Genomic DNA, 21237 nt, shown 5'->3' with positions numbered 1-21237 from the left:
AGGAAGAGGCCTCCCTTCTTATTTCCCATCCCTCTACCGGTTTGCTAAGAGCCTATCGCGAAGGGACACTCTTTCAGGGACAGTCTGCAGTATCATGTTGGGGGGAAAACGTTTTGTATACAGTGCATGATGAAAACATGAGATTAATAAAATTTTATTATGCAAGATTAATTATCTATTCTAATTAATTAATTTTTACTTATTTTCATCGGTATGTTCGTGTGATTAAAATATTTCACATATTTCAACAGAATGGAAGATTTCCCAAGTTGATGTTTTTTTTTGAGTTATAACGTAGTTGTAGCCACTGATTCAGTCCCCTAGATCTAACGCTTCTTCCGATTTGTACAGCCTTGTAAAGTTATTTGGCAATTACATTATATCATTATACAGCGTACATCATTAAAAGGCATATTTAAATCTTGCCTAGAGACAAGGTTTAAAGGAAATGTTGATTCAAACAAGTGGTGTCATTTTCCTGATCCTAATGACGTCAATAATTGCCTTTAAATGCCATATTCTAATTATATTCCAAGCCTAATGACATCTTTTATCGTCAAAATAAGAAATTTTCTTGCAGATAGGCGTCACTTTTGGCCTTAATGACGTCATTAAAATTACTTTTTTAGCTTGAAACCAGATAGCTACCAAAAATCACGTGAAGATTTATTTCTGATACCTATGACGTCATTAAACTCCTTTTTTCAGGGTTACACAAAGGAAAAAGAGCCTGATATATTAGGGTTACAGAAGATTTGCTTTTGCATTTAAAAACAAAACAAAAAAAGCAGAATTTTAACTGTTTAACTTTTTTTGTTCTCTTTTTCGACAACAAAACTTCTCTACCGATGCACATTTTCTAGATGTTAAAGTTAAGATGAAGCTACGAAAGAAAATATTAGCTAACATTTAAAATCTTGCATTCACTAGCCGCGCGGTATAAAAACTTAATTTTTTGGTCATATTTTAAAAATACACAACGTATACTCTACAGCATGTACTTGAGCGTGAGAATCTTTAAACGCTTCTGGGACGTTTGCAGCGAACATCTTATCCAACAACCAATGAAAATTCTAAAAACTCTACCATTTTGTAACTACATAAAAAAGAGCGCTTAAACAGCAACCAGCGGCAAGGAAGGGTATAGAAAGGAAAGATCTCCACAATAAAGGGTGTATGGTGTCATATCTACATTTCGAAGTATAATACATTAATTCTTCTCCTTCGTTGATAACATATAGTTAATTTACGTGTGAAATATATGATAATAAGAAAAGAAACACCATGAATGAGTGTCACAATTTATGCGAAATTAGACAATATCACGTGTAAGCTGTATAATTCTGGGAGTTTTGCTTCCACCTTCTCAAAAAATAAATGAAGCCTACAAATCTTTACATGTCTGTCTCAAAAAGTTGGTGGAATTTCTCTTCATCCATATCAATCGGATACAAAAGTGATAGGTCGGTTATGTCCGACATTGTTGTTACATTGGTGACTGTGCGTCTGTAGTTATGGTTTTCCTCCCACTGTGTTGGAGGGCATACGTAATTGATGTTTTTGTTTGAGTATGCACTGTACTGATCGTCATATGATGCCGACGTTTCAGAATATAGCGTCATTTTACGTCGTTCAGCAACACGGCAGAAAAGCTTTTTGACGAAATTTATCAATTCTCTTCGAAATCGACCGTGCAATCCCGCATAAATGAATACATTACACACACTGTTGCACATATGTAAAATTTTCAAAATGGCGTTAATATCGCGTACGAATTTTGTGTATGGGATCCCCGGAGGAGAGAGCCACGAAATGGCGTATGCTGTATGTAGTATGTCACGAGGGAAAACGAGAATGATAAATACGACGGCCATTGTGATGAGCATAACTACAACTTCTTTCGTTTTTTTGATATCTTTTTGAGCTTTTAACGCAGCTAAATGCTCCTTGTTATACAATTCATTGTAGATCAAAAACGAGGTGATTACAAACACTGTTAAGAACACAAGATCCCGCAATATGTTCATTATTACCAACGGATAAACAAACTTCGGGTTGCTCGCGTCGGGGACTACGCAGGTTACTCCTGGTACATCTTCCAAGTAAACAATATTTGGCAACTCCTTGATAAGTGATATCACCACTATAAGAAGAACGCCGACATAAATGACTGATTTTCGGGGTTGCGGATGAAACGGTCGAACTATAATTACACAACGATCTACTGTGATGATCAAAATAATACCAAGCGAGACAGAAACTGTCGCCTTTGCTATAGTCGGTAAAATCTTACATGCCACGACACCGAAATGCCATTTTTTGTTAAACGTCACTTGCCAGTAAATATACAGCGAGGGGTTGATAATACTCGCGATTAAATCCACTATGGCTAACAAAAATATAAGGCTTTCCATCGTGCCTAGTTTTGTTTTTCTGCTCGTTCGAAACAAAAGGCAAACCAGACAATTCCCAAGTACTCCTATCACAAGAATTATACATAAGGCGATAATAATTATAATATCGCGCCAGTCAAATTTGTTTTCTTTTGGCATAGCTGTCGTCGTTGTGTTGGTAACATTCGGCAGAATGGTTGACAGTGTCGGCACGGTGCTGTTCATCCTGTCGGCTATTTATTTTCTAGCGTGGATAACTTCCGCAATAAGTAAATAAAAAAAAACGGAAGTCTACCATGAATTTAAGCGGCAAAATTTGATAACTTTTGTTCTTTTTGAATATTAACTGCTTCCAACTGCTGGCATTAGCTTCTTTCCAGAAAAACGGAAAGAACTGATCCTGCGTTCCTTACGAAGGAAAACTTCAGAATAAATTGTTTTATTTTTAAATAAATCAATATTAAAGAAATTAAAACTTTTCTTTTTAAGTTCCGACACACAAGACTCAAAATACCATATTAACGACCACCACCGCGGCTGACTTTCTTACATCTATAGGATCATTTTAGCGCTAACTTACGTGCGATGGAGAGTTGAAAGTACTTATGTGACCGAAAATAATCTCAGATATTGTTCTAAGCCTTGGAGACTATTTTATTTTCCCTAGGATTATAAATAAATATTTTTCTTTCCGATGTTTAGTTGTCAAACTTCTTCATCGAGGTCTTCATTTTGTTGTAGAAATCAGCGTGCATGACAGAGAAAGATTAACATGGTCTTATTCCTAAAACATGAAAGTTTTTCGGAAAAACAAAACCTTGTTTGTAAAAAACTGGTTTTGTAAATGAAATTTATTTGATCCAATAATTGTGGTCTTATTTTTAGAACGAAAATTGTTTTTTCACCAAGCTAAGATACTGCGCGAGGCCATGTAGCCTTTTTCTTCACTTCGCACCCAAATTAAGACCTTATTTATTATCCGACACACGCTATATTTTTAAAGAAGTACAAAGCATATAAGAACATCGAGGCTTTTGCACAACAAGCATGAAAAATTATCTTTTAACAAAAATTTTCGCAAAATTAATTTTAACATTTTGCGAATAGTATTTGAACCTAAAGTTATAAAAATTATAAAAATTGAGAAACCTCAGACTGAAGCTGAACTTCCTGTTTCTTAGAAAACATTGGACATCATATGCACGTTTTTCTGTATAAGAAACCACTTTATAAGAAACTGACTGGTGGCAGTCAACCAATGCCATTCGATTAGCATTCAGGTATTAGCATTTAGGGATAACAAAAAATTGGACAAAGATAAAGTGGGTTATCCTAATAAACGGAATTCCCGATTTTACCGAAACATATTTTAAATGATGTATAGCAAAATAGACCTTATTTCTATTTTCTTTGTATATATTTGTTGATTGAATACCCTTCTTGTATACTGACAAAATTAAGAAACTTGTTGAGAAACTTTTTATAATAAAATAACCTAAGAATTTAGAAAACTTTTACTAGGTGATCGTTTGCTTGGTCTCATATAAGAAACGTATTTGTAAAATCTTGTATAGACTCAAATTACTAGATGGTTACGTGAGTCAGTGTATATAGCGTTGTTATTGATTCGTTGAATATCTGTGTCAAATTACCATCTATCTGCCTGTCTATAGATTACAAATATTATCAATACAACAAAAGAGGACAGTATATCACAAGTTTTTAATAACACACAATACAGAAATGTTATACAAACAGAATAAACGAATATGCCTTGTTGTCAAACTCTCTTCATAAGATTAAACTTTTCTTTACTGAGACGACTAAAGAGCTTCCTCCGCGATGTCTTCATATCGATATTTTTTCCACACAATGAGATCTGTGAACGCGTTCAGGAGAGGCTGAGTGACACATTTTAAAGATTTTATCTTAAGAAATCACATTAAAAGTTATCGATCTTGTTAGATTAATGATGTGAAAGAAAAATCACCACTTTGTTTCCAAACCCCTGACTGTAATTGCATAATTTTGTTTTGTCTGTGGTAAAAAGAAAGCAAGGAACAAGGGAGGGAGACACGTTGTTTTCCAAAAAACTGGTAAAATCCGACCTGAGGCTAGCTTTTTATTTTTCGAGACTTTTATAGACTGATTTGTTCTTATTTTGTTCTTAATAATAAAAACACAACTCCGGAATATAGCCTTCATCGTGTTCTTATTTATGAATTTTTTGTTCTTGAATTTCCCAGCAATTAATGTGCTGATATGAAAAAAATGTGTGATTTTGTGGCTAATAAAGCTACTAGAATTGTATTAATGATCCATCGAGTCAATGTAAGCATTTTCATGCATACTAATTGCAAGAAAAAAAAAATTACAAGCTAAAACAATATCGTTAGTTAGAAGATTGCGAAAGAAATAATGACCTGGATTGTTCTTATTTTATGCCAAAATTTAGACTCGAATTGTTTTTCGTTTTAAAAAATATTAAAGCCTGAAGCCGTTCTTATTTTGTTCTTATTTTTTGGCAAAATTTGAGACCCGCGTTCTTTTAAAGTTGTTTTTAGCGTGTATACAAGATTTGTAATTTATATACCCTCCAGCGCAGTGTTCATTTAATTTTCTGCAAACTAATATTACGACAAAAGTCTGCTTGGATCTTTAACACGTCGGAAAGTAGCGGGCATAAACGGTTTCCGACATTGCCCTATATAAGGAAGTTATTTGGTGCTATTCGCTCCATAATTTAAAATAATTTTGACGTAATTAGATGATTTCGACCAAAGAATTTGCCTGGAATGCTGCCATATTGAAGTTAAGCTCGTAATTTTGTTTCCAGTGGGCTACTCGGACGCACAAGCGCGCAGCGACGGTTACGCATCGCGATAATTTGTTTCTGATTCTTTTCCCAGTGAATTTTTGTTAGGAATACATATTTCGGAGTTTAATAAAATTCATAAACGTTTCTTCAGAGATAACTCTTTCTAAAATTATTGACCAATTTATAGAAAGCATTTCATGGCAAAAAAAGAAGAACAGCCCGGCTGGGTTTTTTTGTTAGTTTTATAATTCTTCTATTGACGTAGCGATGACTTTCGTGTAAGTCATAAAAGGGGTGCGTAACCTTCTGTTTCGTAGTCCTTTTAATGCAAGGTTGAAAATTCTTGTGATGGATTTTGTAATCTCTATCTAGATAACTAGTCTGCTTTGGCAAGATAATCAGATCTAGTTGAAAGTAAAGTCAACGATGGAAGATACTTCATCAGTCGATTAAAAAATTATGTACTGTCAAAACACTCTGGAATGCTTTAACATCAACTTAGTTCCCAGACTGTTTTGCCTTTACAGCTCTGTAAACCCGGTTAGTAAAATAGATTCTAGTAAGGGGAAAGTTGCATCAATCTCTTATTATTTAATTTACATACAGAAGAAAACATTGTTTAACAAATAGAGCTTGTCAAAAAGATTCTTCTTATTTTCTATTTTGTTCTTATAAGAGACCAGTTGACAATATCTAATCTGTTACGCAACTTCGTAACCAGGGGTTCTTTCGTTTTTAACATTTATGTCAACGCCGAAGCGGTCTTTAGCCGTCAAATAATCGCTAGAGGCTTTGACATCAGGCAACAAACAATAATATGTTATGTCTATAACCTGGATTACTTATATTCTGTCGTTTTTCCTAGGTCAAGAACACAATATGTATAAAACATATCAAATAGCTGAAGGGTTGGAGGGCTGGGGGGCTGGAGGGCTGGAGGGCTGAAAAAATTCAGAGGAAAAAGTGCAGATTCGAAATTCTTAAAATAAACTATTATTTCACGATCTTAACGAGATTAATTTAATCTACATCAACTTTGCACGGTATTAAGAGAACGGAACATCATGTTGTAATTTAATTTGTCATCAAGTCTGTCTGTTTTGTATGGTCATGTAACAAACTGCTTTGTTGGCATGGCAACAACTTCACTTAGATTCTACATCAACCTCCTCCATGAAAATCGAAGGCCCCTGTTATCAGTGATTATAGAGAAAACACGTGATTTTCATTTATTTTGAACCATATCGGAATCTATTAAATTGTTGTCATCAAGCTGAACGTAATTAAGGTTAGGGGTTTATATATTATAATGTTTACATTTTATGAATTAATAAAGTTGGTCGGCTATTGTCTTATTACTTATTGAGTAACATAATTAGTTGTCGTGTGTGGAAGAAATAATTTTTATCTACAGACAACCTCTGTCCCATGGTATTTGTAGGTTATCTCAACAGCACTTTATGCATGTTTCTAAGAAAAGGCTGTCTGAATTTCCTGAGTTGTATTTGCCAAAAGTGTGAATAATAGTAAAAATATATTTGACGATTTAAAATTTTAAACTTTAGATCCATGGAGAAATTTAACACACACTGTATTCCTTCTCTGGGGAGTATGTGTCCGTTTTCTCGTAAATACGTATCACTTATGTGCTAAATATGCACCATTTCTCTGTTTAATATGTATCCATTCTTTGGTGAATATGTATCTCTTCTCAGGTAATATGTATCACTTCTCTGTTTAATATGTATCCCTTCTCTCGTGAGTATGCAGCCCTTCCCTTGTGAATATGTATCCTTTCTTTGCTTAATATGTATCTCTTCTCTGCTGAATATGTATCCCTTCTCTGGTGAATATGTATCCAATTTCTGGTGAATATATATCTATTCTCTGGTGAATATGTATCCATTCTCTGGTAAATGTATATCCTCTCTGTATCCCTTCTTTCTTAAAAATGTTTCCATTCTCATGTATCCCTTCAATCGTGGATATGTAAGCAACAGTTTTCAACAGACTGCAGCGAGTGATTCATTTGTAGTTGACAAAGCATAAACTCACCCTAGTTACACTTTTGTTCATTGCCTGGCAAAATCTTAGATAATGCACGTCCGTGAACATTTTAAACTAATATTTGCAATTGTTACTGACACCACAATGTCCCTTTTTCAAACATTTGAGGTTTCTCCAAATCGTGAATTGGGTTGTTTCGTAACGTACACATTTTAGAACACAAACAAGCTGATGTATTTACAAATATGACATCAGCCAGTTTTTCAGTACGTATATTTAAGCTTGGTGTTCAATAGGCGTCTAATCGCGTGTAAGAATGGAGACTGATGTGTTCGACAACACATCAGAACAGTATCCATTCCATATTTTGTGTCCAGAGTTAGTTCAGGAGCAGAGAACATTTATTTTGTTAACATTGAACAAATTTTAACCGTCCCAAGCACCTAATTTTATTTGTTCTAGACTGCGAAACGCAAATTGAACATGTTTTCTTTGTTTACATTACTGTATCCTCTGACTTTTATTGTACAGTGGAATCCCCCTAAAGCGGACACCCTATAAAGCGGACAGCCCTCTAAAGCGGACAAAAATTTTTGCACCGGCAGAATTTAGGTCAAACTCTCATAAAAAAATCTCTATAAAGCGGACGATTATAAAGCGGACACTCTATAAAGCGGACAAAAATCTTTGCACCAAATGACAGTTTCCCTTATAAACACTCCCTATAAAGCGGACAATGGAAAAATAACGAGATGAAATGTCACTTTTTCTTAAAATTTAAACCATTTTACTTAGTACATCTTTGAGTTTTGTTATTTACCGAGTCCAACACTTTCCTTATATTTTTCTCGGCCCACTCAACTGCCTTTTCAACACCAATTAATTGGTACTGGGCAGGAATTTCTAGTCCGTAGCCAGCACCACGGTTCACTCGCTTCCCAGTCACTTTACATCCGATGGTACAGTTAGGAAGCGACATGAATTTGTTGAATAGTTTGCTAAGGTTTTTAGGGACGTGCCCAACTACTTTATCGTCATCTGTAACAGCTACAGCAAACTTGTCATGTTCGTTATCTTCTTCCGCTTTTAAACAAAAATTCTCTTCTCCGACTTTTGGGCTCCATATGTCCATGTAAGCATGGTATCCACGGATAAACGAGTCGAAGCGATATTCTTTCTGTTTTATAAGGATAATCTCAATCTGTTGGTCAATGTTTTTGAGAAGCATCTCATTTAGTTGAACGTTCGACATATCTGTGTTCTTTTCAGCTTCTTTAACTTTAAAATAGCATTCGAATCGTGAAAACATTGCAGCGTAAAATTTTAAACTGGAAAGAATTTCGAATTTTGAATTTCTAATGCACATTCAACATGGCAATGTCGAAGCAGCAGCTTGCTGGTAAACTAGCGAAGAAAACTTTATCATTAGATGATAAGATCAAGTTTTTGGATTTCGCCAAAAAAAATCCAGAACTTGGATGTAGAAAACTAGCAGACATTTACAAGATTGGAAAGACAGCCGCAGCAAATATTTTAAGAGACGAAAAGAAAATTCGTGAACAACATGAAATTTTTCGTGAGAAAACAAAAAAACGTAACCGCCATGGCAAGTATCACAAGATAAATGAGATCTTATTCGAATGGTACAAAAGATGTTGCGCTTCTAACATCTACCCTAATGGTGTAATGCTTAAAGAGGAGGCGTTGGAAATTAAGGAAAAACTTCAGAACAGCGATTTTGATAATTTCTCCGCCTCTGACGGTTGGTTGGATCGTTGGAAAACAACATATTCCGTCAAAGAACGTCGTATTGTTGGTGAAGCTGGTGACGTTTCTACAGAAACGGTTACTTCCTGGATGGAGAGGATCAAAGAATTGGTTGAAGGTTATTCACTAGAAAATATTTGGAACATGGACGAGTGTGGCTGTTTTTTTAAAGCTCTACCGGCCAAAGGGTTAGTGGAAAAAGGAAAACAAGCAAAAGGTGGGAAAAAGTCAAAGCTTAGATTAACTGTCGCTTTTTTGTAAATGCAGCTGGGGAAAAGATCGACCAGCCTGTTGTTATCTGGAAGAGTAAAGTCCCGCGTTGTTTTAAAAAATTGAAAGATCCATCGCGTCCAGCTAACGTTCACTACTTTTCAAATCCTAAATCTTGGATGACATCTCAAGTAATGGAAACTGTACTGGCACGTTTTAACAGAAAACTTTTATTTGAGGACAGAAAAGTTATTCTTTTTCTGGACAACGCCACCTGTCATCCGGAGTCAATGATAGGCCAGTTTTCACAAATCAAAATCATTTTCTTACCGAAGAACACAACTTCAAGGCTTCAACCACTCGATGCGGGGATCATCCAAAACTTCAAGGTGAAGTACAGAAAAAGACTGGTCAAATACGTGCTTGCAAGGATCCAGAAGAATAAATCTGCAACTGAAATTATCAAGAGCGTAGACATACTTATGGCTATTCAATGGGTTCAAGATGCGTGGAAAGAAGTAACCAACTTGACCATCAAAAATTGTTTCGAGAAATGTGGCGTAGTTCAAGGAGAAAGTGAATTGATGGAAGATCAAGAAGATGACTTGGAATTTGAAGCTCTGGTGAAGGAATTAACTGAAGATATGTCTGCTGCAGAATACATCGATTTTGACGCCGATGTTCCAGCTTCGGAGCCAAGAATTAACGAATTAGAAATAAATTGGCGACATCAAATCCGAGAAGCTAGCATTAACGCAATTGAAAATCCAGAGATGGCATGTCAGGTCGAAGAGATTTCCGAGGATGATGATGAGAGTGAAGACGTGGTTGAAGAAGAAATGCTTGGTTTCACCGAGCTAATCACTATGCTTGATACAATTAAGCGATCTACTATTTTTGATGATACATGCCAAGAAATGTTGTCAACCATTAGGAAAAAGATTGAGGAACTTCAGCTTCAAAATAGAAAACAATCCTCAATCAAAGATTATTTCAAATAGGGAGAAAAACGTGTATTGAAAGACCTATAAGATAAATGAAATATATCTTCGTAATATAACTTGGTTTCTTAGTTTATAACCTTAGCAACACTTAAAGGTTGGTTGCAACACCGACAAATTTGAGCTGCTAAACTTACTTTACACAGCCAACTTGGGTTCTTTGCTCGATAAGCTAAATCTATTGATGTTGCCGTCTACCCTAGTGTTGCAAGTCACCCCATGATACCCGCCAGTACTACAAAAAAAGCTTTTTTGGTCAACATTAGGTCTAAAACTAATTTTTTGGTCAACTTCCTATAAAGCGGACATCCCTCTAAAGCGGACACTTTTTTTTGCACCAATGGTGTCCGCTTTAGAGGGATTCCACTGTACTTCAAGGCGTGAATATGCGAGACTAAACGCCTATCATTTAGCCAAGCTTTATAATGACTAAAGAAATGTGATGCACTTTTGGCCAATATCGAAATTCTAACAGTTGTAGAAAACTACCCTTTGTTGAGAAGACAATTGAGTTTCTTATGCATATATAAAATAGAAGGGCAAACTGAATGATGACAAATTATCGTATTGCCCGGACAAAAATTTTATAAATTTTGAATGGTCTGGTACTAAATTTGTTGAACCGAATCCTTACAAAAAATAGCAAGGAAGTAGAATGGTTTTAATGGTTGTTGAGGAATAAAAATGAACCACCACACCCATCTTTCCACCCAGACATACCCTTCTATTTTTTTGATATTTTTTTCGAACCAAATCAAGAGACATGCACAATTATAAGCCGCGCCAGTAATCACCGAATTGATACGAAGTATCACCGAATAAGTGATTTGTGTATTTACTTATTTTCATCGTCTGATAAAGAAAATGGGTGGCAATTATTGTATGAACTACAATACATACGTCAAACTTAGAAATCAGTTATTTTTTCCGATTTACAAAGATCTTATCACTAGGTCTAACCAGACGGTGCCAACATCAATCAATCCCAACGCTTCTTATATCAACTTCGTCATCAGCTCTATTCGTTTGAATGAGCGTGGGTTTCTTATGATGTAAAGAGGCAAAATGAACACAAGTTTGGATAATTACAAGAGTAATCTTTTTCTCTTCCATGTTCATTCATACAACAAAAAGGAACAAATTAAGTTGCGGGAATATAGCCGGTTTTTGAAAGAGGATATTTGTTCACTCTTGGAGAATCCCAACCTCGTTCCCAGGGCTCTTTTTTCTTCTCGCCGTCTGAGATTGTCAGAAAGAGAAAAAGAGTTCTAAAGACGAGGTTGGAAGAATCCTCTTGGTGTACTATTCTCCAACAACTTATTTGTGCAAAAAAAGTATTAGCAAAATTTTTAAATATCAGTGGTCCATCATAGGCAAGCATTGGTCTCTTTTGTGACAATGAAATATTCTAATGAAGGAAAGTTCCGCTTCCTTCAGCTTTGAACTCTTTAAAACATTGTCAATAAAATAATTGCAAAAGTTTTTTCTCGCAAAATTACACGTGCTCCGGCGGGAATTATGTTTGTTCCGACGAGATGTGGCTCCATAGATACTTATGGCCCAATTTTATGGCTTAAGTTCAACAGCGTAACCTCCCTGTACCGCATAGGTTCACTATTTAATTGTTAAACCTCAACTAAATGTGGTAGGACCATAGAAGCGCTAAGCACTTCAAACAGTGGGGAACATAAAAGCATTTACACTAGTTTAGCTTTTATATGTTTCTTCTTATAATAGACCCTACTGACCAAAATGTTCTTGTTGTGATTGGTACGTCCACAGCGTTCGTAAAGCATCTCCTGTTTTCTGTGTATTATTTAGACAACATTGTGTAATGGTGCATGTAATTCTCAACAATGGACGACATTGTTGTTGTATAAACGTTATATATATTTCATCAGTGTTACTCGTTTCGTTTCAAGGTTTGGGTACTATGGTACTTCGCCATTCTCGACCCGTGAGCTCTTTAAGATAAACTCGGTTTTAATCTTAAAGAACTCTAGGAACGAGAATAAACAGTTAATTTTCAAGTCGCGAATGTTCTTCTATTTGTTTTTTTCTGTTTGTTTCTTCTGAAATAAGGAGTCCTCTCTTTAATTTTTTGCATCCTCTACTCTCTCTTGAACGTGATGTTTCCCGCAAAGCCAAAGTACACAGAAATGCGATTGACTTGTCTGATTTTACTTAAATTTGTTAATGAAAGTCTAAAAATCTAAAAATGCAGGCGAGGAAGAAGACATGAAGGTGATGAAACATTAAATCGTTATACTTAGTTTGTAGTAAAAAATACCTGCATTAGCGATTCGTTGTGTGTAGAATTTGCAAACATTATAAAGAGAAACTCCGAACTTCAGTGAAACTTCATGTATGTGCGAACTTAATTTTATATGTGAATGGAAAATAAACATATATCCAGGCTTGTCCAACCACGTCCTCAGAACAAGTTGTTGTGGCGAAAGAGAAAATGGGCGCATCTGGAGACATATTCATTTTCTAATTTCTAAGACAGGGAAGACTCAAAAATTCCAATTCTGGTAGAGCGTTCATTTCCAGTGCAAGTCTTGGGTTCAAGCCCCGGCCAAGTCATGCCAGAGACTATAAAAGTGTGAATCTATCCTTTTTGCTTAGCGCTCAGCATGAAAATAGGATTGATAGCTTAGGTGGTTGTCTAGCTGAGCGATTGCTGTACTTGCACGACTTTCGTAGCTAAAATGGGAGCTTTAAATGCACTAAGACTCCATTGCTAGGACCCTTGTTGATAGCAGTACCAATAGGAACTGAAGAGGCTATTCTGGGTTAATAATTTCAATAATATATATTGGCATTTTTAAAGATCCTAAAGGGTTGGTCAAGAATACACAGAACATTGCAAGGGCCAGTACGGTCGAAACTGTGCAGCTCTGCGTGTGCTGAATCGGGTGCACGAGTAAGTTAATTCAGTCATACAGTCTCTGAAAAATATTTGAGTTAAACCTGCCCACCTTTTTGTTTCTGTCATTTGCAAACCGATTTACGGTAATACTGTTTAGGTATTTGAGAAGGCAAAAATCCAGAATAATATCTGGGAAAATATCGCATTAGTAAATTTTTGTGGTTTGCGTTTTTAAATAAAATTGAAATTAACTTATTTGACTTTATTTTGACTAGTTTTTTTTTCTGTGAGATTTACTTTCTCGCGACTTTCAACTTTCAAATAAATTTGCACACGTCTGCAATAACCTCGTGACCATACATGAAAATATAGGCTAATATATTTGTTGTTTTTGGTAAATGTAACACGTGTAACAAAAACAAAATTTTAAATTTTTTTCTCACCCCTCCTTCCCCCATCTTTTTAGCGGGTCACTCAGACCCCAAACTGAATATGGTTAAAGGAAATTTATATTAATGTTTTTTATAAAAGGAGTACTTAGTCATGATAACTGTGAAGTATCTCCTTAATCATGCAGATAGGTTTTAATAACGAATTTACAAAGAAACCTAAATACAAAGCGTATAGCAGACATGTCCAATCTGTCGTTTGTCTCTCTTTTCTTTACAACAGTATTACCATCGCAGAAATTTTTTACGGCCTGCAGATGGTTATCGGATCGGATCTCAAAACGAGACCTACTTCAAGCTCATTGCTATGGTAACAACCAAAATTAAAATGCTATCTTCTTCATTAGTAGGTACACGTATTGATCGATTTCCATGCCATGCAGATTGTTGGCGTCTCCTTGTAGACGCATAAGAAGACCACCATATGAAACATACGCAGATCTAAAAACAATAACAGAAAGTATAGGGAAGTTTAAACGTTGGGGATTCCATCAACTGTTAGCTCTTCTTCCTCTCCGACGGTGACTATGTTACATTACCGCCATAGATACGTAAGGCATTGCTTTAATTTTCTTGCCTGCTATACAAGCCCGTTAGCGGTGAGTAAATGGCACCAAATGGCTGACAAAACTATATTAAGAGCGCGCTGGAGTGGGGACGTGAACCTAAAACCTAATGACGACAAGCCGAATGCTAATAACAGAAATAATATACTATCATGGAAATCCGCAATCTCGTTTCCAGCGCATATCATCTTTTTTATATTTGATATCAGAACGACGAGAAGAGTGCAGTTCTGAAGAACTAGCCACGAGACTTTTTAATGCAAAGATACTCTGGCTATAGGTTTGTCCTAACGAATCAAATAATATAATTGCTATTAGGTCTTAGAAGTATTTATCTCATACAGCTAAATAAAATTCGGTGTTATTTGCAGCTTATGGGTTAAAAATTCACAAAAAAAATCAGCTCTGCCAAACTTAATTTTCCCTGTATTGTCAAACTAAATTAAATACATTCCTTAAAATCATTCTCTGCAATCGCTAAAATTACGAATAAGGTAGCCAAAGAACCAAACTATTTGAAAAAAAATCCTCTCCCGCTTCATTTTTAACTCTCATGTTAAACCACCGTGGTCGAAATACGTAAGAATCGCGCCCAAAATGATGAAACAAAAAAAAAAAAAGATGAAATATGTGTTCCATAAGAATATACTTACAGCCTGTTGCTATGGTGATCACTTCCAGCATTCTCTGCGTCAATTCTGTAAACTTTACCATGCATCACGTATTCAAATTGGTCTGCTCTTGATGGGCCTGTGTCGACCGGGTTGTATTCACCGTCGTCTGGTGTGCCGTCCTCTTTTAGCGTCGTCGCAAGAACGAGACGGAATTTCTCACCAAGGTCCACTGGATATAACTGCGTGTTGACGTCTAATATTAGATCCATTTTAAAACTTTCACTTTCACAATGTAATCGAGAGACTAAAAGTATATAATACCACAGTTGTGAAACGTAGCACAATAAACTTTAAAAAATATAAACAGAAAGAAAAAATAAGGAAGTAAAAATATCCAACAAGTGCATTTGCTACTCCGTTATAACCAATGACATAGTTATTTTAACTTAACTCAAATCAATTTTGTTTTTAACCTTTATATATATATATTTTCTAGTACTGTAAGTGCTGATGATGCATTTTTTTCATATTTTGTTCCAACACTACTTTTGAAAGAGTAGTTTTTGATTTACTTGAATTGTGGTTGAAAGAATCTTAAAAGGAAGGGGAATGCAAGGTGGGGGGGGGGGGGGGGGGGTTAATAATATAGTGAGGGGTGGTTTTATTTCAGATTTTTGGCAAACAGAGAGGGTTCATTGTAACATGATTTTGGGGCAAAAAAATCAGAAAATAGCGCTACAACTAAGCACAAAAGAGTAAATCTTAAGTGTGAGATTTAAAGGGTAAAATTTCGCAAGTGGAGGTATAATAACACTAGTTTAGGCAAAATATAATGTGTAATTAATACTATTTTTAAGCCCCTTGCATATGTAACGAAGGGTTGGTTTATGGGTCTGCATAAAATACTAGGTGCCCATAGTAATTTGCTTTGCTTATTGAAACAATAATGGAAGATGATGCATTAAAAAGTTTATCACAAAAAATGTAAGATAAAATGCCTAACAGTAGTGTGTACTCAATTATTCGTAAGTGACTAAATCTTACGCTATGTGGGCCATATCATACCAACTTGGACATGCATGACTCCTAAGCATTTAAGAGTAAGTAAAGGGAATGAACTAAAACATAGTTTCAGCTGAAGACTTCTAAGATTTATTTGTTAAGTTTATTATGAAAATAACACTTCTTACACAGGCCAACAAACATACTTTTTTGAAAAATACTTATTCAAGAGAATATTCTTTTTTTCTGTCATACGTTTTTAACCTTCTTCAGCTGGGTAGTAGACTGATAGCAAATTAAAAGTCATACATAAAAGACCTCTGGTGATTTACCAAGTTTTCTTTGCAAGGGTTGTCAACCGGGTCAGGCTTCATTTTGACACATCTAAGGACATTTATTTCATACCCAATTTATGAGGCAAGTAACAAAAAGATTAAAAAACAGTATCCAACTAGATTATTGTTTGTCCGGCATATCTTGCTTCTTTTTTTTCTACAGACAAAATCTAGCTTGGTAAATTATATATATATACATCTGCTTGATGGAGTGTGTTTATATACAGTTCCAAAATGTCAGTGTCAATATCACTTCAAAGTTGGAGAGAATTGTATCATATCCTGAAATGTTCCTAATCTTGTGGTAAATTTACAGACCCAATAGTCGTGTGTATGTTTTGTGTTGTTTTAAGTACCTTGTCACCAGTAAATATTGTTTTGCATTCTCCTCTCCTCCATGCTTCCTTTTTGTGTTTTTACAAGAAGCACTAGACATGAGAAAACAATCGAAATTTCAAGCCATTATGTTGCTTCCCCTGAACATTTAGAGAAAAACAACAAATAAGGAAGTTATTAACGCTCTCTAGATGTAAAAAAAGGCTCAAGGAGGTTAGAATTTGACAATCTAGGGTAGTGAAAGTCTTACTTTTAAAGTTTAGTTACACACAATCTATACGTTGTCTTAACAAAAACAGTGAGTTATTCAATTTATTCTGCAAAAGCGCTAAACTATCACGTTTGCTAAATTGGTATAAAAATGTATATATTTGTTTAAATTTTACGTTATTTGTTAAAAATTGACTTGCCAATGTTTACAAAAATTAAAAAGTTTGTGGTTTTTTGCACATGCACAAGCATTTTTTAGGTAAAAAATATAAACAACAGACGAATTGCCTTCTAGAAGCTTCTGATGATACCTGTGGGTGGACGAAAGGACCAGCTAGCCATAGACAGACCTGGTGGTGGAATAGTGAGGTTGAGCAGTGTATAAAGGAAAAGAGGAAACTTTGGAAAGAGTGGAAGTCAGGTGGTAGTAAAAATATTTACTTAGAAGCTAAGCGTCGTGCTCATACAGCAGTGTATAAGACAAAATCAGAAGCATAGAGAAACAGATTTGCAGCTGTGTTAAGGAGGTAAGACCAGCACAATGAGGTATTCAAGATAGCAAAGCAAATGAAGAAGACTACTCAAGATGTTGTAGGTGAGAAGTGTATACGTAATGATGAAGGTGTTTTGGCTAGCACAGAGGAAGAGAAAAGGGTAGCTTGGAAGAATTATTATCAGAGGTTGCTTAACACTAAGTTTGATTGTGATGAGGATAATTTGTCTGATGATGATGTTGTAGAAGGGCCAGCTATGCAGATCAAGACAGAATGGGTAGTGGAGGCTATTAGGAAATTGAAGATTGGCAAGGCTGCAGGAGTATTAGGTATTGTTGCAGAGATGGTAAAAACATCTGGATATATTGGAGTTGAGCTTATTACAAGTCTTGCTAATCAGATTACAAAGGATGGTGCTATTCCGTGTGAGTGGCAGTCAAGTGTAATAGTGAATTGTTTTAAGGGCAAGAGTGATGCATTAGAAAGGTCACTATAAAGGTTTGAAGTTGGTTGATCAAGTAATAAAAGTTATTGAAAGAGTGATTGATACTGTTACTTCGAGAAAGAATTCATATAGATAAGATGCAATTTGGTTTTGTTCCAGGGCGTGGCATTATTTTGGCAATATTTTTACTCAGACAGCTTCAGGAAAAGTATTTAGGAAAGAGAAAGAATCTATAGGTGTGGATGAGTGGCTAGTTACGATGGTGCAGTCTATGTACAGCAATTCTAGAAGCGTGTCAGGATTACAATTCACTTAGTGATGAATTTAGTGTAAATGTTGGTGTACATCTAGGTTCGCAGAGTTGATGGAAAAATTAGTTGAAAAGTTTGAGAAGTGGAAGAAAGGACTAGAAGAGAAAGAGCTAAGGGTGAACACAGCAAAGTCTAAAATCATGATTAGTAGTATTGCAGCAAGTGTGACCTTGTAGTTGGAAAGTGGCCTTGCGGAGTTTGCAGGAAAGGGGTTAGTAGTAACTCAATTTTTTGTCAGACTTGCAAGCATTGGGTACATAAGAAATGCAGTAGTATTGGTTAAAGGTTAAGAGCTGACATCCAGTTTGTATGGAAGCGTTACAAAGGTGAGATTATAGAGAATGAAGTATATTTCAGCTTCAATGATGTACAACAGTGGTTCGTTAGAGATAGTTGAAAATTTCTGTTACTTAGGTGATATGTTGGGCAGTGAAGGGGGTGATGGAAGAAGTGTTACTTGCAGGATAGGTTCTGCTTGGAAAAGTTCAGAGAGTTTCTTCCTTTGTTGACTAGCAGAGTCTTGTCAATTGAGTTAAAAGGTAGGTTGTATGAGGCCTGTGTAAGAAGTGTTATGTTGTACGGTAGTGAGATATGGGCAGTGAAGCTGGAAGATCTTGACCGTTTAGAAAGGAATGATATGAGAATGGTTAGGTGGATGTGTAACACCAGTCTGAGAGACATAAAGAGTTTAGATGAGCTAAGAAGCAGGGTAAGTATCCATAGAATTAAAGATGTTATCCAGATAAGAAGATTGAATTGGCTGGGGCACTTGGAAAGAATGGAGGGGTATAATTGGGTAAAAAAGTGTAGAGACTTGATAGTTCCTGGGGCAAAGCCCAGAGGCAGACAGAGAAAGACTTGGCAGGAGGTTATAAGGACAGACTTAGAGGAAGTTGAGTTAAGATCTAACACAGTCTAGATCAGATTAATATACCCCGTCCAACCCATGCTAGCATGGAAAACAGACATTAAGCCGAGAATGATGAGAATAATGATGAGACCACAGTATTCAAAGAAATCCATCCATAAAAGAATTGCCCGTCCTTTTCATACCGCATTGCGCGCGTCTCGCTACTTGCGCAGCTAAGCTACAATTTTGTGTGATAGACATAAGGACAGACGTATATGGGTATTATAATATACGGGTATATATAATAATATAGTTTCTCTCAGATCTTATGCTACCCAAAAGTCCTGCTTTTCACCTGCACATTGAATTTTTTTAAGGTAATGTATTTTGAGGTAAAAATGTAAACTAATCAAGCAGACACAAAGGAAAACGTTCAAAACCAACAAAATCCACAATAAAAATGTGGGGGGAATTATATTCACAATATATATGTTTTAACCATGCTGTACTGACACAATTTTATTTTAACATTCACACAAATAAAACATACATTCAAAGTACCACTTCAAACACTGCATCTATGCTCAATATTTGTTGTCATTTTCATTCTTGTTTAGCAAAGTAATTTTCGGAAACGGATTACGCAAAGTAGACATCTGAGAAAGCAATCTTTTAACTATTATTTAAACCATAACATTTGCCTTAGTGAACAGTGCTTTACACAAACACAAATGATGACATAAACCCTCATGAATTGAACATTCAGTCTTTTTCCATTATTCCAAGAAGTATTGGATGCTCATGCACCCTATAGCACAGCAAGCAGTCGATCTCTCTCTTTTTCGCTGTGCTAGCCTTTTTTTACAACACTAATGTTTTCGTTACCTCCATTCTTGTGCATGCATCTTTTGGGGATAGTATTACATAATGTTTTATGGTGTCTGCGCGCAGGAAAAACACAGCACTAAATAGGGAAGTTTAGTCAACAATAGCATAAATTCCAGATTGTGAGAAGTTTGATATTCTCAAATTAATGAAACCTCCCAAATGGAGAACTTACTTCCAGATAAGACAATTAAAAACTTCCCAAACGGAAAGTATTGCTCAATCAGGAAGTTGATTCCATTTTGAGCTAGTAGCCTGGACTGAATGTGGCACCGTAAATTAGTGGTTATAGCTCTTGTACTCTGTGTGCGGGAGACTGGGGTTCGATTCCTCTTCTTGACAGCGATTTAACATGGGCGAGTGAATGTTACCTTAGCTCCGGGTTAACCCAAGCCATGTGAGGGAAATTGGGGGATGTTGGATGTTGCCGGGTGTTGTCTAGTAGAGCATGGGCCCTAATTGAATCTGCATCATAGCTCAAAATGAGCATTAAATACTCAGGACTCTCCATCTAAGCCATGGCCCCTCCTAATGGAAATAATAGACAGGTTATATCCCTTGATATTTGTGAGGCTAGCCATGCAAAATATGCACATCTATCTATCTGCTAGCTAGGCAAGGTTGGTCATCAAATGCAGAACTACTAACAGAACATTATTGTGTACACTTCTTTTAGCCAGGTTACGTCGCGTTTCGTGTGCTAACAATTGTGAGTTTCTCTTTCTCTTTAAAAAACCGTCTGTAGATGAGGAAAAAGATATTACCTCGATCAAACTTTTTACCACCAGGGTCAATATCCTTTACATCAAATATGTCTTCAAAAACAACACCCGCCATTTTGAAAATAAAAACGTGAAACGTCCCTGTCCCGGTTATGTTATACACAAAAAACGGGCGAGTTCCCGGTTTTCATGGCCAAATCTTGACACTTTCGGCCTAGTCAGGACACCAAGGGAAATTTTCGCGGACGGTGTCTCCCTCTTTTTTGGCGGGTTTTCACGTAGCACATTGGACGACGGTGAATGCATGGGAGAAATGTCTTGGGCAAGCGTTTGTTATGATTTAACTTTGATACATTCACCTCACCGAAAAGTTAGCAAAATATTTCGCTGCAAGCTTTCAACCATTAGAGAGTGTCAAGTGTTAATTCTTGGTAAACACATTACATCAAAATAAATTCAAAATAACTTCTTTAGTCTAATGTTAATTTACATCAAGTATTTTAAATTCGTCAAATGTTTTTTCCTCGTGGAAGTCAAAAAGCTAATTCGCCATAGAATTCACTGTTAACAATTCGTTTTTTTAATTTTTTTTGTTTTTATTTTTTTTTATTTAATTTTTTTTATTATTATTAACGGTTTATTCGTAGTAAACGAATTTTACATTGCCGTGCATATATGTACAATTTGAAATAGCTTTTATGTTTCAACTAAACCTTGTTTTTCCGGTTAATTTAACTAAAATAAACAAGTCTAGAAGGCAAGGTTGGTCATGATGACTTTCAAAAAAAAAAGGTTTCACAAATTTTAAGCAAATATTTTTAAAAATCTTTTCAGTGTTAAATAAAATTCTCCCTACATTGAATGGGTTCGGCCCAATAAGGGCATAAGTAGTTAATTTGTTGCGTAATTGATCTGATTTTGACAATTTCTCGGAACAAGCATCAAAACAA

The 21237-nt window shown here is 35.7% G+C and overlaps 3 protein-coding genes across 3 annotated transcripts; 1 reads left to right on the top strand and 2 right to left on the bottom strand.

The window, feature by feature from the left end:
• Window positions 1–853: 853 nt before the first annotated feature.
• Window positions 854–2893, bottom strand: LOC130635466 (neuromedin-U receptor 2-like). The gene has a single exon (XM_057444798.1). The coding sequence runs from the start codon at window positions 2616–2618 to the stop codon at window positions 1395–1397; it is 1224 nt and encodes a 407-aa protein (XP_057300781.1). The 5' UTR covers window positions 2619–2893; the 3' UTR covers window positions 854–1394.
• Window positions 2894–8589: 5696 nt separating this feature from the next.
• Window positions 8590–10196, top strand: LOC130636999 (tigger transposable element-derived protein 4-like). The gene is made up of 2 exons (XM_057446853.1): window positions 8590–9202; window positions 9253–10196. The coding sequence occupies exons 1-2, from the start codon at window positions 8590–8592 to the stop codon at window positions 10194–10196; spliced, it is 1557 nt and encodes a 518-aa protein (XP_057302836.1).
• A 3413-nt stretch (window positions 10197–13609) lies between these two features.
• LOC130636494 (DNA-directed RNA polymerases I, II, and III subunit RPABC3-like) lies at window positions 13610–20564 on the bottom strand. Its single transcript, XM_057446234.1, has 3 exons — window positions 20330–20564; window positions 14737–15001; window positions 13610–13958 (listed from the first exon to the last, which is right to left on the bottom strand). The coding sequence occupies exons 1-3, from the start codon at window positions 20400–20402 to the stop codon at window positions 13841–13843; spliced, it is 456 nt and encodes a 151-aa protein (XP_057302217.1). The 5' UTR covers window positions 20403–20564; the 3' UTR covers window positions 13610–13840.
• Window positions 20565–21237: the final 673 nt, after the last annotated feature.

This window comes from Hydractinia symbiolongicarpus, chromosome 3 (assembly GCF_029227915.1).
Source record: "Hydractinia symbiolongicarpus strain clone_291-10 chromosome 3, HSymV2.1, whole genome shotgun sequence".
NCBI classification, from domain to species: Eukaryota; Metazoa; Cnidaria; class Hydrozoa; order Anthoathecata; family Hydractiniidae; genus Hydractinia; species Hydractinia symbiolongicarpus.
This window is presented reverse-complemented; position numbering and strand designations above follow the sequence as displayed.